This window comes from Schistocerca americana, chromosome 2, assembly GCF_021461395.2.
Source record: "Schistocerca americana isolate TAMUIC-IGC-003095 chromosome 2, iqSchAmer2.1, whole genome shotgun sequence".
Classification (NCBI taxonomy): Eukaryota; Metazoa; Arthropoda; class Insecta; order Orthoptera; family Acrididae; genus Schistocerca; species Schistocerca americana.
In genome coordinates, this window is record NC_060120.1 from 10,946,966 (window position 1) to 10,965,878 (window position 18,913).

General features: G+C 38.1%; 1 protein-coding gene across 1 annotated transcript in view; it reads left to right on the top strand.

Moving 5' to 3' along the window:
- LOC124596622 (sodium-independent sulfate anion transporter-like) overlaps window positions 1-18,913 on the top strand; it is a 66,929-nt gene that overhangs the window by 38,083 nt on the left and 9,933 nt on the right. The window contains exons 8-9 of the mRNA XM_047135848.1: window positions 7,732-7,877; window positions 16,388-16,552. Of these exons, the coding sequence (XP_046991804.1) occupies window positions 7,732-7,877; window positions 16,388-16,552 (311 nt within the window). The remainder of the gene's footprint in view (window positions 1-7,731; window positions 7,878-16,387; window positions 16,553-18,913) is intronic.

Sequence of the window (18,913 nt, forward strand, 5' to 3'; positions counted from 1 at the left end):
CTCGCACTTTGTTGTTCCTGTGATCTTTTTTCTGAATACTTGTCTAATGCGCTGTCCATGCTAGTGTATCCTGCAGGAGGTTTTATCTCTGCCTAACTACTGCAACCTACAAACATTTAAACCAACATACTGTATTCAGGCTTTGGTCTCCCTCTACAATGCTTATCACCAGCCACATCTCCTCCTTCCTTCACACACTTCCCTCCATTACATAATTCATGATTCCTTTATGCCTCAGGATGTGTTCTATCAACTGCTCCCCTCTTTTAGTAAAGTTTTGCCAAAAAATTGTTTTTCCTCAATTTGATTCAGTACTCCTCATTAGTAATTTGTTCTATCACTCTAATCTTCAACATTGGACTGTAGCACAACACTTCAAAATGCTTATGCTCTCTTCTTATCTGAATTGTTTATTGTCTGTTTTATTTCTATAGAAGGTTACACTCTGGACAATTGATTTTATAAAAGATTTCATAACACTTGAATTTATAATTGATATTTAAAAAATCTCTCTTTCTTTTAGAAACACTTTTCATGCTGTTGCCAGGATGCATTTTACATCTCTGCTTCAGCCATCATCAGTTATTTTACTACCCAAATAGCAAAATTCATCAATCAATTTTGGTGTCTCATTACCTCAAAAGTTTTGATTTCTTCTCTCTATACTTTCATTCACTTTAAAAATATTTTTTGTGGTTCCCTCTTTTGACTGCTGAGTGCAGAGAGTAGATAATGTTGAGACTAGGCTTGTCTCACTCATTATCAACTACTGCTTTCCTTCCATGCCCTTCAACTCTCATAACTGCAACGTGATTCCTGCACAAGTTACAGATAAACCTTTTCTCCCTGTATTTTGTCCCTGCTATCTTTGAAATTTCATGAAGTGTATTCCACCAAACATTGTCAAAACCTTTCTTCAAAAGTGCTATAAATGTAGTTTTGCCCTTTTTCAACATATATTCTCAGGTAAGTACCTGAACTCAAACTGTTTTTCCCTAAGGTCTGCATGGGTCAGTTTATACATGTGGCCACATTTAGGCCTACATACAAAAAGCTTTCATTCTGCTCAAGGATTATGTTGTAATTCTCCAAGATTCTATTTCATACAGCATTATCAATACCACATAACATTATACTATTTGTCAATGTATGTTAAATTGAAGAAAGCAATTATATGTCAAATTCCCGAGTTTTTAAAATGCTCCCCCACTTAATTAATGCTAATTCTAGTTTTCATCTCTTCACCATCATATCATTTTTCTTTTTCTAGAAGGCACTCCTAGTAGCTGTAGTATGTTCCCATCTAAATTGATAATCATGTCACCTTCTCTCTTTATGCTGACTATTATATTTGCTTTTTGGACACTGATCATGTTTTCACACTCTTTACCAGTGATGATGATTTTGTTTAGAAGAAAACGAAATTTTTCTGTTATCAGTATGTCGTTTCATCATGAAAAGTGTGTACGAGGTACTCTGACCTGTGTGCGTGTTGATGGACATGGTACGGTGTGAGAGGCAATGGGGATTGGGGGGGGGGGGGGGGAGATGATAGTGGTGTGGGCTCCAATGTGAATGACCGCTGTGTGATAGGGGAAGTGTAGTCCAACAGATGAAGCTTAGGTACAAATGCCTGTATCACATAACTTATGAGCTACAGCTAGTGACTGCAACTGATTGCATTACCAGGTGATGTCAGTTTGCCCAATAAATTATCAAACACTGACATTCAAGTTAATAATTTCTAACTAGTGTGCTGGAAAATAAACAGTGATTTAAAGAAAGGATTAACTAATCAGGGTGTATACACGGACAAGGAAAAAAAATTCCCAAATGTGGTTTCTCCCAGGTGAAAACACACTTTTTCTATGTTAAATGACATTATATTTTCCATTGTAATTATAAAACTTATCAATCCCTTGAATGGTTATGATTTTATACATAGGTGTAGAGTTTTCCGGCACTTTAGAAAATGAAACTCAGGGAAAGAAACATGTTTTGGAAAGATCTTTGATGGGCAGAAATATGTACGTTGCATATTTTCGTATTACAAAAGTATAAATTCAAATTCCACCAAACACTGCATGTTACTTTCCAAACCGCTGAAATTGAGATTGTGATGCGCTTTTGTAAGCCAGTCATAGCTCATGTCACGTGATCTCGCCAGCCGATGATAGTGGATATTCAGACCATAGGGCACGTGATGCACTTGGCCAATAGCAACATCACTGTTAAGTAGCGCTAATATACAAACTGGGAAAGTTAATGTTTTAAATTACAATAATATACGTAGTGTTGCTACTAGAAAAGTGGAATTTCACATACTGCAAGAGAAGCTAAGCTTTCACATATAATGTTGATCTTCTTTGTGCATGTTACACTTTAGGATATATCACACAAATGTGCCAGCAAAATTTTTAGCCAAGTCCAGTGACCTGTCGTTGAAGTTTTCCACAAATAAATTAGTTACTAGGGAGGAGAGAGGGCTTCCTGTAGTACATCAATTTTCTCTGGGCTTGAAATTCTTGTAAACGGCTCGTCACCAAAGAGTTGATTTAAAATGAGAGTCAAATGCTCTGTGATTTAAGAAATTCATTGTACATTCGTCCACATAGTCCAACTTGCATAAAGGGTAATTTACTTTGAAAGTAACTAGTAGTTGCCAGAGCGCGCCAGATAACAGGCGCCACAGTGCTTGCGCAGCTACGATGATACAGGTCCAGATTCCCAATGAAGTAGGTCTTGACCTGACATTAAGCTTTTCAGTATGGTTTTCGGGATGAAAATTTTCTTGGAGCACCAGTACTGTATTGCCTCATGTTTGGTTCTTTATTACGACATAATGCCATATGTGCCAGAAGATGAAAATGTGCACTTGAAATGCAGTGAGCAGTTAAAACTAGCCGATAGTGTGGAATTAAACATTTCTTCATTCAAATACATTGACTGCCTCAGCGGGAAAGATTACTAAAAACCAAATTTCTTTAGCAAACTGACAAAAATAACTTCATTGTTCTGCAAGGTGATTAATGCTTGACTGTTAGAAAGGTGGAAATAAAATACCATCTGAAACTAATAACATATTTTAGCCTTCCATAATTATGTGAATGTCTTTTAATTCACTTGATAGCCCCCAGCTACAGATATACATTTTGTTTTAATTTTACGAGAGAGCAGTAAACGAAGAGGAAACAGCAAAATCACTAAATGTAAACACAGGTCACGTGGAGATTACGCACTTCCCCACTATAATTCAAACTGCTCTGCACATCAGTTCTGGATCTACAATATTTCTGCAAATGGGCAATACTAGATAGTGGTGCTCCCTCGCCCTCCTCCATCGAGCGTTTGACATAGGATGTAAAAAATTTTTAAAAATTGAATTTTCACAAATATGTTCATTTTGTTGTGCACATCTTTCTGAAGAGTCTGATACGTAAAACATAATGTGCTCCAGGAAATGTAAGACATGTTATTTGGTCATAAGTGTGCCAAAGTGCCGTACCATACCTCTTCACACAGAATTCTTCTACCGCACGTCACTGTATTTCGCTCTGCGGAATTGAAACGCCAATATTTTGTAATGGATGGCATCAAACTATATTCAGGACAGTGGAAATTAAAATGTCCTGTGGTGCCTCTCCTGTTCCCAGTTGGCCGGTTTGACATTCTGCAGCTCTTAAAAAACCTCGCAATTATTACTTGATGGGATTATTTGTAATTGGGTGAACAAGAGCTCAGAAAAATTGCACTCTTCATTGATTATTAGGCAATAACTTTCTCTTTTGTTTGACATAAAACTAAATATAGGATACATAAAACCCATAAAGACAAGAGACAAGCAAGACAGTACACTTTTCTTCAATCCTCAGTTCCTAGATTTTTTTCTCTCTAATCTTGCTACAGCATTACATGGAGTGCTTTCCTTTCTGTGAAAGAATCTATTACCTCAACAAAGTTTGTCAAACTTTTTGCTACATGAAAAATCAAAATGTCAATGTCTAATACTGCAAAAGCTGTTAATACAAATAGTACTCAAGACTGGTGTGGTTTCTCGATCTGATTACGTCTATTTTGTCACTGTCTGCTAGATAAAACAAAATAGGCCTTTCTAATATTGCAGCAATTGTAACACACATCAAATAAACCAGGCTGTTTTGGCAAAAATGGTCATTTTTATAACATGACAGAATATAATTCACAAAGTACCAATATTAAATACCTATTAGGCCTACTACAAGCAAAAAGCTTTACGTTAGTTTCACATTTCATTCATACGCTCCAGTTTATCAAGCATGAGATCGAAACGTAGTAGTACAAAATTTTTATATAAATTTGGAATCACCATATTCTTCCATAATTTGTGTGATGTCCCTATTTCTTCTCCTTCTTCATTCCAACAATCAATCTTGTCATCACTAATTCCAGAACTATTCCCACCACTGTCAAAACTTATTCGCCGGTTAACTTCACTAACCCTGCCAGAATCACCAGTTTAGTTATCGCACGATTATTCTCCGGTTAGGCATTTTTACATGTCCGTGCAATGCGTCTTCTGTGCTACTTCCAGAATGGAACTTAAGTGACTGCTAACCAGGGACTGTGCAACTGGCCCTTACTAGTGTAGCAATCTGACCAAGAATGTTCTGTCAAAATTTCATTTTATTGGATACACTGAGGAGACAATACGTAATCTTTCTTACATGTTAATCCTGTTAGTCATTTATTTCCACTCTGGTTGTCTGAATATATGGATTTCTCTTGTAATTATAACAACGCTGGTCATTCGCAAAACCAATCAACCACATAATCAGACAGAAACTGGCATTCACCCGTATGGCTTTACTCCCCATCCCCTTTTGCCTGCAGGAAAATTTATTTCTAGATATGATGAGGATTCCCCTGACAAACACATCACGTACACTATGCACGCATTCAAATATCAACTTATGATTCATTCAGAAATCAGCTTAGAATGTGTTCAAAAACCAACAGGGATGTGTTTCAAAATCATATGAGTAACTGATAGACCAACGTGCGCTGGATGCTAGGCACTTTGTCAAACAAGGTTTTTTTGCTCAAGAATATGAATTTCCCACCACCCCCCACCCTATAGATCTGGGCCTGATGCGCATGTGTGAATCTGGCAGGTTGGGGATGGGAGTAAAATTTTTCCCAGCTGCTTGCTGCGACTGCTTACACAGCCAACAACCACATTTCTAGCCAGAAGCGGGAGAATGTACTACTCATCTGTGACTCACCTGTGCATGCACATGTGCCTGCTCATAACTGCTAAAACGAATCTAAATGTAAACAGTTGTGACATCATGCTCATTGGAGGCAATTTGTTGTTATGAAGCATTGCATAGTCTGCCTAAAGTCTTTGACACATTTTGCTGTTGGCAGACACGTGTATGAGCACTGTGTTTTGTTGTTGCATAAGGTGCATTTCCTTTGCAAATTAAGTTTTATTTTCGTTTTTTTTTCTCTAGTTCATGTTTTATTGCTGCAGTATTATTCTACAGTAGCGGGATTCAGTAATATTCTTTGTTAGAGTATTGGTTCTTACTAGTCAAAATTATAAAAAAATTAACTGAAAACTAAAACAATGAAAAATTCCTGTAATTCTAAAAAATTCCCGGATTTTTCCTGGTTTTCTCACGGATGAAAAAATTCCTGGGTTTTTCCCAGATCTCCCGGTTGTCTCGAGTCATATACACCCTGACTAACGCAACACTAGTCTGACCAAATGCTCCGTAAGGCAATCTTGAAAAACAAAAAAGGTGTAAAAATGTAGAGTGCTAGACAGCACCATGTAGTACAATACCAACAATGTAAAATAAACAATATGTATCATGTGGTGGTTATCTGTCAGTCCCTTGACAACACATTTGTCAATATTACCAAAATATAAAATTTTTTTCTCCTTATTTTGCATCTTTTCTGGAGAAAAGAACTGGGAAGTACTTTAAACTATGTTTTCCCTCACTTCTTTTATTCTCTTTATTGTGTGATGGGAGTAGCTAACAGTTCCTGCAACCATTTCAGACACACTTCTGAGCAACATTTTTGCTTCCTCATTTGCCCCTTTTGACAAAAATTTGACGGTATTGCATATAATCATATAGTAACACATGTCTGATAATGAAGAACTTTTACTGCACCTATGGTGTCTGAAGACTGTGATGACATGTGATTTAGTAAAAAGATAGCAAGTACACTTTAAGTGTGCAGGTTGGTAGACACAGTCAACTTCGGCATCACCTCTTTTGGAACACATAGACTTGCCCAGCACTCAGGACAAAACTTTTTTATTCTGCATGAGCTCTACCATTGATTTTGATTCCTTTGTTAAAATTGGCCAGTTCTTTTCTGAAACAAAAAATAGTTTCAGAACATAATTTTAAGGGCATTAAAGATACTATACATTTCTCCCTGGAACCTTTTGGGCTACTGATGCCATATGAAATGTTATTTATAATTTCAATCTGTGTTGTTTGATTCTACACTTTCCAATCCTCGGCTATAGCACTGCTGTACACTATAGGATCCTTACCAGACAGGATCGATGGAGTACACTGAAGAATTCCTAAGAAGGGCAGCTGGTTTTGTCTTATCCTAAAATAAAGAAGAGAGTGTAAATATATGATAAGTGAGTTGGTGTGGTGATCACAAAAACAAAGGGGTTGTTTGCCTGCAATGAGATCTTTTCACAAAATTTCAATCATCATCTTTCTACTCTAGATGCAAAAATATTTTGTTGCTGTCAAAGTGTGGAGGGAGGAGTGATCATCATAATAAACTAAGAGAAATCAGAGATTGCATAGGAAGATTTATGTAATCATTTTTCCCACACACTGTTAGAGAGTGGAACAGTATGGAAATAGTCTGAAAGTGGTCCAAAGAACTCTCTGCCAAGCACTCAAGTGTGAACTGCAGAGTATTCATGTAGATGTAGTAAAATTATGTTGACTAAGTTTAAGCTGGCTGTAGCATTTAAAATTGTCAAACACATTTTCATGATCAAGAAAGCAGGCAATTATATCTATTTGCTGATAGAACTGGTAGCAAGATGTTTGCCTCTAATTTTTTAAAGCTTGGAATTATTTAGTCATTAAATGATAACAACACAAAACAGTGGAAGTCAAATTTAAAACAACAGTAAGATAATTTAATCAAAATGCACTCCTTCCATGGGATTCTAACATTTTTGTTCAACTTTATACAACATTTTGGTACCTTGCTTCATGCTCTGTGGACCTACATAATTGTTATTGATCATAATTTCTACTGCCAAGACTGAAACTGAATTATCTTGACATCATAAATTAGATAAAGTAAGAATTTTTGTTTTCCTGATATTTACTGTTACGTCTGTCTGTTGGATGAGACATTGAGCTAGAGTGTCACCTTTGTGTTACTTGAGAGGTGGAGTGTTCACTGTTTCCCTTCTGTCAAGAAATCAGCAACACAAATACAAACAGTAATCTTAGCAGATATGTGGTTATCCTTAAGATGTAACATAAAGCATGAATAAATATATATAGTATGTATCTCGTGAAAGATAAATTTGCTTAATAAGCAGCTTGTCCACTCACTGGGGCCAGCCAGATGCTAATGCTACATGACTATTTCTAGGTTACGTAACAGACTCTGAAGTAATTATGTTACACTACACAGCCTTCATTACCTGATTATAATCTGAAAAGTCAAAATATTGTTTCTTTCCAGAAAATGATCTTATCCCTGGATTTGCAACATTTTTTGCCTGTTTGATACTGCAACTGGAATTAGGCATCCTTGTGGGCATTGGCTTGAATGTACTATTCATTCTTTATAATGTTGCACGTCCAAAAATAAATATTGAGACAAACAAAGTAAGTATTTATAGATTTGGATATATTGCCTTATCCTCTTTTTACGTGGTAAAACTAACTTAATAAACATATTCAGACTAACATGGAACTTAAAACTGAATTATCAGATTCCAGAATTAATATCATAGGTTACAACACCTTTAACATTGACAGGGAAAATTTTCACAAAGGAAAAAATATGCAAGATGCTAAGAGAAATGCTAGATTATTCAAAGCAAATGGTCAAAAAGATGTATTCCAGTATGATTTTGAAATAAAGCACATGATAATGAACTGAAATGGAAAGATTCAAAAAGTATATAGAGAAAGATAATCTATATACTAACAAGGGAACGTCTCCATTGCACCCCCCTCAGATTTAGTTATAAGCTGGCACACTGGATAGGCCTTGAAAAACTGAACACAGATCAATCGAGAAAGCAGGAAGAAGTTGTGTGGAAGTACGAACAAAATAAGCAAAATATACAAACTGAGTAGTCCATGCACAAGATAGGCAACATCAACATGAGCTCAGGAGTGTCGTGGTCCTGTGGTTAGCGTGAATAGCTGCGGAACGAGAGGTCCTTGGTTCAAGTCTTCCCTCGAGTGAAAATTTTATTTTCGCAAAGCTATGATCTGTCCGTTCGTTCATTGACGTCTCTGTTCACTGTAATAAGTTTAGTGTCTGTGTTTTGCGACCGCACCGCAAAACCGTACGATTAGTAGATGAAAGGATGTGCCTCTCCAATGGGAACCGAAAACATTTGATCGCATAGTCAACCGATTCCTCCGCAGTAAAACACGTCTGATATATTCTATACGACATTGGGAATACGACACTGGTGACGGCATGTGCGTCACATGACAGGAATACGTTATCGACCCACCTAACTTGTACACTTGGCAAATGGGTAAAAAGATTCTTCTACCTTGCCCGATTTAGGTTTTCTTGTGGATGTGATAATCCCCCCCAAAAAGTGATCACATCAGACGGACGGACAGACAGAAAATAATTGTCTAAAAATAAAAAATTAAAATTCTTGCTCGGCGGAAGGCTCGTTCCGCAGGTGCTCATGATAACCACAGGACCACGGCGCTCCTGAGCGCACACTCTCCTTGATGTTGCCTATCTTGCTCATGGACTACTCAGTCTGTATATTTTGCTTATTTTTTTCATAGTTCCACACAACTTTTTCCTGTTTTCTTGATTGATCTGTGTTCAGTTTTTCAAGGCCTATCCACTGTGCCAACTTATAGCTAAATCTGAGGGGGGTGCAATGGGGAGGTTCCCTTGTAAGATGGTATCTGTTCTTTTGGACATGTCCGAAAGAACAGATACCATCGGTGACCATGCATCTTGTTAGAATGAAATTACAATGAAATGAACACCCTTAGCTGCTTACAGGCATTGACATACGTCAATGGGGACAGATGAAAATGTGTGTCCCGACCGGGACTCGAACCCGGGATCTCCTGCTTACATGGCAGACGCTGAGCCACCGAGGACACAGAGGATAGTGCAACTGCAGGGATTTATCTCTGGCACGCCTCCCGCGAAACCCACATTCTCAACGTATTGTCCTGCACTACATTCGTAGTGGCCCCGACAATTATACTCACTACTCGCGTCTCGTCGCTGATTCCCGTAAGAGTTCGGGCACTGTTTGTGAATTCGCACAGAAGAAGAAGATGGTCAAGTGGCCGGTGAGCCTTAAATATATATATATACTCGACCATCTTCTTCTGTGCGAATGCACAAACAGTGCCTGAACTCTTCTTCTGTGCAAATGCACAAACAGTGCCCGAACTCTTACGGGAATCGGCGCCGCGCCGCGAGTAATGAGTATAATGAGCGGGGGCATTACAAATGTAGTGTGGGACAATACGTTGAGAATATGGGTTTCGCGGGAGGCGTGCCAGAGATAAATACCTGCAGTTGCGCAATCCTCTGTGTCCTCGGTGGCTCAGATGGATAGAGTAAGGGTGTTTATTTCATTGTAAGAAAGATAATCTCTGTCTCATCATAGCTGGCTGATAACTAACACAGACAGGAGCAGTGGGTATTGACTCAGGAGTGAAGTTCTGAATAAAATATTCAGGGCCCAATTAATGTACGAGTAAAATTTCTGGAACAGGATACCCAGGTGAACTACTGCACAGACTACTATGCATCCACTAAAGAGATTTTCATCATAGCTGATCAATATGCCCTCCCCATTATATCAGGATACAGGAGAAAAAGGAAATGTTTGAGATTTTAACTAAGAATGAAAATATATTTATTTATTTATTTATTTATTGATTTATTTAACCTGGCAAGATTAGGGCCATCAGGCCCTCTCTTACATCTAACCAGGCATTCTACTTATTTTACATTCATATGTTTTAGTAGGCATGTTAAACTACATCTAGTACAAAAAGTGAAATAAACAATTTGAAAGGTACACCTGGAAAAATACATACATATAGAGTTTATATTCTTAGGTCACAAGTACTGTTATAATTAGACATTATTGAAGAGACAGATTTTAGATAGGAGTGCCGGCAGCAGGGAGTATGAGGGAGACTCATGGTGAAGGGAGGAGAAGAATAGAGACATGATGAAACATAATTAAGGAAATATAAAGGAAAAGAAGATTGCGTGGCTAATAGAGAAAGATGAAGAGGAAGGCATCTCAGGAACAAGATAGGAGACGCTAGCTTTGCTATTTGACAGATGAGGGGATTGTCCTTGTACATTAATTTTGTGGAGGACTTTGTGAGGATGATAGTAGGAAATGCTTCAACTTCTTCTTACAAGCAGCAGGAGATCGAATTTTGCGCAAGGTAAGGAGCAGTTTGTTCCAGAGGCGGACAGCGGCAACTGAGAAGGAGTTTGCAAAAGTTTTTGTTTTGTGAGTGGGCACAGTTAGGATACCAAATAAGAGTGACCTCGTGTTTCGATTATGATGACATGACAGGTTTTTAATCTCTGAAGCAAGGTACTGGGGTGCTTGCGCGATGAGGAGTCGGTGGAGTAGACATAGAGTGTGGTAGTCACGCAATTTGTCCGGCCGCAGCCACCCTAGCTCGGAGTATGAAGCACTAACATGATCATATCGGCGAATGTTGCAGGTGTAACGCACACAGGCATTCATGGTTAGCTCTAGCCGTCTTTTGTTTTCACTACTCATGCCTTGTTGAATCACATCACAATAGTGGAGGTTCGGTAGAACGAGTGCTTGCACGAGCTGGCGTTTCAAGTCCTGTGGAAATATGTTCCGAAACTTTTTGAGAGCATAGAGACAAGCAGACTTCTTTCGGCACACTGCGACTGTATTCTCCGCCCAGTTGAGATGCTCATCCAAAGTTACACCCAAGTTCTTCACGGTTTTCTGATATGGTATTGGAGTACCGTCAAGCAGAATAGGAGGTAGCCGTTCGCGGAAATCTGAACTTATTAATTTCTGATGGGCTATTATGATTACTTGCGTCTTTTTTGCATTTAGTTTAAGCCCCAGGTTTTTCGCCCATCTCACTACTGAAGACAGATCATCATTCATCCGAGCGATTGCAGTGTTTACATCTTCAGGTCTGACGCTTAGGTAGAGCTGGAGGTCGTCGGCATAGAAATGATATTTACAGGAGGACAGAACCGACGAGATATCGTTGACATATAAAGAAAACAAAAGTGGTCCTAAGACTGATCCTTGTGGCACTCCCGAGGAAACATGTTTCCAGGAAGATTTTTCATTTACGCAGACAACACATTGCTGTCTGTCTTTTAAGTAGCTTTCAAACCATCTCATTGCACTATCAGAGAAATTAAGCTGTTGCATTTTTCTGAGCAATATGTCAAAGTTAACAGTGTCAAAAGCTTTGCTGAAGTCCAGTAGCGTCAATATTGTTGCCTTTCGATTGTCGATGGCATATTTCAGGTCATCAGTTACTTTAATTAGAGCAGTGTTTGTGCTGTGATGTTTACGGAAACTGGATTGAAATTTGTCATATAGGCTGAATTCATGCAAGTGTTCAGTGATTTGGTCATGAACAATATATTCAAGTGCTTTGGAAACAGCAGGCAGTATGCTAATTGGTCGGTAATCACTAGGCAGTTGCGGATTTTCGATCTTAGGGATGGGTCGAATTAGGCTTCTTTTCCATGCAGTAGGATATATTCCGTTCATGAGGGAAAAATTAAATATGTCAGTTAAGACAGGTACTAAGATATCGGCAACATTCTTAATCATGGTTATACCGATACTGTCGTTGCCTATTGCATCAGAAGAGATTCTCATTATTGCTTTTCTTGCCATATTTGTTGTTACATGTTTTAGATGGAAGGTATCGTTGTTAGTTATCCTGTTTGGGGATTCTTGTGGACGGTAATTATCAGCTGTGCTGGTATTCAGAGGTGCAGAGAAGAATTCATTTAATTCGTTAGCTGACACATGAAAAGTAGTTTCCGATTTTGCCTTTCCGACCCCCAAGCTACGGAGATTCTTCCATAGAGTCGTGGGCGTCAGATCGCTGCATACAAGGGAGCGAGCGTGCCTGATTTTAGCATTGCGAATGCATTGTTTCACTCTATTCCGTAGCTTTCTATATTCTTCGAAACGCTCGGGTTTCGGATCTGCCTTGAAACGCCTGTGGGCAGCATGCCTATTAGTCATCACTTGACGTAATTCAGCTGTCAGCCATGGAGCAGGAGATTTTCTTACATGGATTGTGCGCACAGGTGCATGTTTGTCATAGAGGGCAGTGAGTTTATCACCAAGTTCATTAATTTTGCCGTCGATTGTGGGTTTTCTGATTATTTGATGCCATGAGATTTCTGAGCAATCGGCTGTTAGAGCGTCAAGGTCAATACGTTTCATGTTCCTACAAGTTATGTAACGCGATTTGATCCTTGGGGGCTGCACAGAGTAGGCCAGGAATATTACATCATGTGCTGAGAGGCCAGGGGCCGATGTTTGACCAACATCTCTTACTTTGTCAGTCTGTTTCGTTGCGATTACGTCTATAAGAGTATGACTGTGCGCCGTATGGTGTGTAGGTTGTAATGGAAGAATGTTCATGCTATTGCAACTAAACAGTCTTCTTAGGTTTATTGCAGAGGGAGTGTCTCTTAGCAGGTCTATGTTCAAGTCACCCATTACGATGACATGTTCGTATTGACACTGAAGTGAATGTAATTTCGACTGGAAGGAACTCATTGAGCTTATTTTTGGCGGCTTGTACACGACGCCAGTCAAGAATTTCCGACTTTGTATATTTATTTCAATGAACATGAATTCAGCCTCTTTTTCTTCAGCAGGATTTGACGTACATAAGACTTTCGCTTTGAGATCTGTTCGTATATACGCGCCGACCCCGCCACCTCGCTTTTTTGATCTGTCTGCCCTAAGAAATGTGTACCTTGGGAGATGAAAAGATGCAGAGGATATGCGTGGTTTCAACCACGTTTCGGATAAGAGGATTACGTGGTAGTTTAGTTGGTTGAAGAGGAGGCTAAGTTCTTCGTAATGCGCAGGTAAAGACTGGATGTTGCAGTGAGCTGCTAAAAGCTCTGACGCGTTCCGCCGAGCAGCCTGGAGTAGGGTGGCAGACTGGTTTGTCCCTTTGTTAGGCACTACCTGCCGCGAGGGGCACTGGCCGCTGCTTCCGCCAAGTGACATAACACAGGGGTGTCCGAGATTTTGCACGCCCTGTTTGTGACACCGCGAGTGCCGAAAGAAAGGCGCCTGCTAAAGATTTCCTGTGGTTGCGGGAGTATAGAAAATGGATTAGTGGTATTCTGTGCAAGGAGAATATGACCAAAATAGTGACGGCAGTGTGTCACTGTGTATCCTCTGTCGTACAAGGAGAAATGTAATTAGCGTATTTGAAACAGCTTAGGGTGGAAATAAGGGAGAAGGGAGTGATTTAAGAGGCCGATGCTGCCAGCAGAGAGAAGTAAGCTTAGTAATTAATAGATTATCGTAGGAAGCTAGAATTAAATTGAAATTTACTAAAGTGATGCTGGTAGTGATTATCGTAGGAAGCTACAATTAGATTGAAATTTGCTAAAGTGATACTGATAGTGATTTTTGATATGAACAATTTAAACCGAAGAGATGGGTGATTAATGAACTAAAGGAGAGACTAATAATTGCAATAGAACTATTTCAGAACGGAAGAGAATAAACTGAGAAAATGAAAAAAGAATTAGCAGTAACTAAAATTAAGTAATGGTTAGAGCTACAGGCACAAAAAAATAGTGAAAAGTTAATACAGTTACAAAAACAATTAGTTGAAGGTACAAATATGGGTATAATTAAAAAATTAATAAAATTACAAGACTATATCTGAGTATTGGGGCTGTTACAATTGCAAATGGTGTTAAGTTTGCACTTTTGGCTCGAGTAGCTTCACTTAATACTATTCAGTTCTGTCATGTTTGTGACTGTCTTCTTTCCAGCTGCTGTCTTAATGATTACTCTGCCATCCTGAGTCCACACATTCTGAAGACTGAAATGGGATATGGCACTGTTTAAAATCTTTAGCCGTTCGTGTGTCAGATCTTCCCTTATTGTAAGCCCTGTCCTTGCTAACTTCTTCTTCTGGGTAAAGATCTCTGCCCTTTTTCGGTACGAGACAAATTTAATTATTATTGGACGAGGTTTGGTGGCACCTGGTAATTTTCGTCCCACCCGATGGCTCCTGTCAATGTCTGCCATGGTCACTTCAACGCCTAATTTTTCACGCGCAACCTGTATTAGTATAGACAAAGACTCTAATGTAACAATACAATAAGAGCTGTAATGATACTTAACACAGCTAAAAGTCATAGGAAATGGAGCGAAACAGGTGGAAGAGGAACTCAGTATAACAATATGGTTTTAGTGAAAACTCACTGAGATGAATGTCATCTTACTTATTAAACAGAAAACAAAGAATAGCAATAGAAGAAACTGGTAAGAGATTCTTCTCAGGTTGGAAAAAGGCGGAACAAGGTGTGCCACAAAGATCTATCCTTGGTCCAATATTATTCTTGTATTACAGTATATAAATGACCTACCGACTAACATAAATTCAGACACTATTCTTTATGTGAATGACTCTACAGCAATAGTCTGTTGCAAGAAAAGTGAAAATTTGATTAGTCATCTTCAGCAGTCTCTGGCGGAAATTGAGGCCTGGGAGAGAAATAATGGACTGAAATTAAATCTAACAAAGACACAAATCATTCACTTTACCACAAAACAAGATGTACAGGATATACTAGAAATACCTTATGAGGACAACCACCTGGCCACCACAAACTGTACCAAATTTCTAACTGTAATGCTGAACAAGAATTTATCATGGACAGACTATGTACATGCCATGTGTCACCATCTAAGTAGTCTAATATTTGCAATGAATGTTATAAGCAGTATAATAGAAAGACCAGTCAAAAAAGTTGTATTCCTGCATATTTTGTATCTGTGATTAGATATGGTATAATTTTTTGGGGACCAGAGAAAACAAACTTACAGAGAGTCTTTAGGCTACAGAAAAAAATCATTAGAGCAATGGCAGGTGCAGAAAAAAGACAATCGTGCAGACCTCTGTTCAAGGCCCTTGATCTTACAACTGGTCCTGATCTCTACATCTATGAGACAATTAAGTTTTCTAAATAAGACTCACAACATTTTGATGATAACCTTTTTCAGCATGATTATGAAACAAGAAACAAATATCTGTATAAGTTACCAACTCATAGGCTAAAACTGTTGGGGAAGACACCTCACTATATGGGTATGAGGCTGGGAAATAAAGTCTGTGAAAAATTTAAAAATTATGAACCAGAAGAATTTGGACATCATTTAAAAAAATACCTAGCAAGTAAATGTTATTACAGTGTAGAAGAAGTTATGACTGACTGTCACAAATAACTGTGCCTGATGTTACATTTTATTCCGAAAAAGTACTTTAAGTAAATACTTATTCTTAATTTTACTTTATTTTCAACATGATTCTTTTAAATCATATTTTGGTACTTAAAATTACAAAATACCTGTAATTATTCTGCATACTTACTATTAGAAGTAGCTTTAAACTGATCTGATCATATATGACATGTTATGTGACAATAGCGTTTCTATTCTATTCTACTCAAAGAAGAAAATACTATAAAAGGAACACAAGCAGAAGGTTAATGGGACAGTGAAATAGATGGATTTTGAGGATTTTGGATGTCAGAAAGGGAGGGATGGAAATGAAAAAATATGGTGTAAATGATGCTCTGGTGTGTGATGCAAAGCAAGATTTTATTGTAGATAACATTTGTTCTCCAAAGCTCCAATTCAGATTTACCAACCTCAATTTATGTCTGGTGAATTTAACATTTTCTTCCATTTGCATTTACTTTCATCTATCCAATAATTAGCACAAGAAAATATTGTACCAAAAAGTGATAACTCTTGTACTTTCTATAAAGACAGTCATTTTTTTCATGAATAATTACTTGTAGTATTTTAACAGACTATTAAGATTCTCATTAATGATAAATTTCTTATTCATTTCAGACTCCAGAGGGCACTGACTATCTAGAACTTACTCCAGATAGGTGTCTTATTTTTCCTTCTGTTGAATATGTACGCAACTTGGTAGTGAAGCAAAGCATGAGGAATGATATGCCTGTTGTAATTAATTGTTCACATATATTTGTATCAGACTACACTGCAGCCAAGGTAATAAATTATATTATACTTTCACTGGTTACATTTCTAAAAACAAAGAGACATAGTTCACAGTTTGTATTTTAATTATGCGTGACGTAAAATAGCAGTAACCACATGAGAGAAAATGTACATAAATCCTCAAGCAATCATGGAAGTGAGGCACTAGATTCACTTTGGTATCAGCTATGGGCAGAAATTGTGGTAACACACTCAGCACCATACCAGATACTGGTAAATTATTGGGTGTTGTTTATCACCAGTTTGTGTCCAACAAATTAACCATACTACTGGAGAATATTATTCTTTCATAAAAATGAATACATGTGGATGTTGCAAACTGGGGAAGCACCTCAGTTTCTGCACCTCACATGGGAGTACCTAACACAAATGATTGATAGGCAATGGTTTAGTCCAGGCTGTCTAGTAGTATGGCCTTCTTATTCGCATGACCAGAATTCCTCAGATTTTTGGCACTGGGGACATTTCATGGTATTGCTGTATTCCACAATCAGTGACAATGTGCACATGTTATGGGAGCAAGTGTCTCATGCGTACAAACAAATCTGAGGGTAGCCAAGTGTATTCACCTGGGTTCGAGGTTCTTTGAGAACGAGCACTAAAGGTCATACGATAATAAGTGCTAACCACGATGAGCATATCCTGCATTCAAAATTAAATTCTGCTTGGAACAGTTGTAAATATACCAGGATACAAACTGGCTAGCCATTTATGATTACTTTCAGAAGGCAAAATTCTTAGTGCAACCTCCATTTAAAAATGGAATAAATATTACTTAACTTTCAAAATTGTTTGTTCCTTTATTAGGGAGTAAAGAGGGACAAGTTGGGAAAAGCTGGAATGGAGGGGAAGTCCCAGATTGAGATTAATGTAACTGGACCTTTAGGTTCCTAGGTTCCAGCCTGAGGAAGGCACTAACAATTGTCAGAGCTAGGAATCGTTTTTGTAATTCTTAAATGTGTCTGCTGGCAACACCTGAAATTTTGCCTTTGACACAGAAGAATTGTACACCATGGGGGCACTCACAGTTTAGCTGCTGAGCATGCTCATCATCATGACTTAACAGATATAAGAGCCTCAACATGGGATTGTACAGCCAACCAGTTGCACATAACTGGTAGGTATACTAACCTAGGTTTCGACACCTATTAGGGTGTCTTCATCAGAATGAAATTTTGCTAAATCCTATGACATATTACAAAGAACATTAGGTATGACAAAAAACACATTAACCAAGACAACAATTTTCATGGCACATAAAAGTTACTTTAATAAAATTACATTGCTAAAAAGCAATGGTCAGAATTTAGAGCAGCTATGCTCAAGTCAAAAGTAAAATAAAACATTCTAGCCTTTTCCATCTATGCCCTGGAACATCAGACTGCCCAATGGCTTACACTGCATGCAAGAAAACAATATGAGTTGCACCACCTATCAGATGCGGACACTAACTGTGCCCATTTGAAACATTATAACAGGAATAATTAGAAAAAATACAGTCAATTTTAAAAACTAAATACAATGAGAGCTTAATGTCTCTTTGAAAGTGTACAATAGTCAAGCAGATTAAGTATAATAGTGCCATATTTTAGGCTTTACAGAAATTACTATTAGGTACAGGAGAGAATAATATAAGAAAAATTTCAAAAATGGGTGTAGAATCCACAAAATATTTGCATGAAGGTAACTTCAGTGAGCACATATCTATGAGATTAGAAGAAAATTATGTTTGAAAATCAGAAGCACAGAAAATATAGTAAAAAACAGAAGATTCAAAATTCCACTAGTTGTTGTTTTTGTGGTCTTCAGTCCTGAGACTGGTTTGATGCAGCTCTCCATGCTACTCTATACTGTGTAAGCTTTTTCATCTCCCAGTACCTACTGCAACCTACATGCTTCTGAATCTGCTTAGTGTATTCATCTCTTGGTCTCCCTCTACGATTTTTACCCTCCACGCTGCCCTCCAATACTAAATTGGTGCTCCCTTGATGCCTCAGAACATGTCCTACCAACCGATCCCTTCTTCTGGTCAAGTTGTGCCACAAACTTCTCTTCTCCCCAATCGTATTCAATACTTCCTCATTAGTTATGTGATCTACCCATCTAATCTTCAGCATTCTTCTGTAGCACCACATTTCGATAGCTTCTATTCTCTTCTTGTCCAAACTATTTATCGTCCATGTTTCACTTTCATACATGGCTACACTCCATACAAATGCTTTCAGAAATGACTTCCTGACACTTAAATCTATACTCGATGTTAACAAATTTCTCTTCTTCAGAAACGCTTTCCTTGCCATTGCCAGTCTACATTTTATATCCTCTCTACTTCGACCATCATCAGTTATTTTG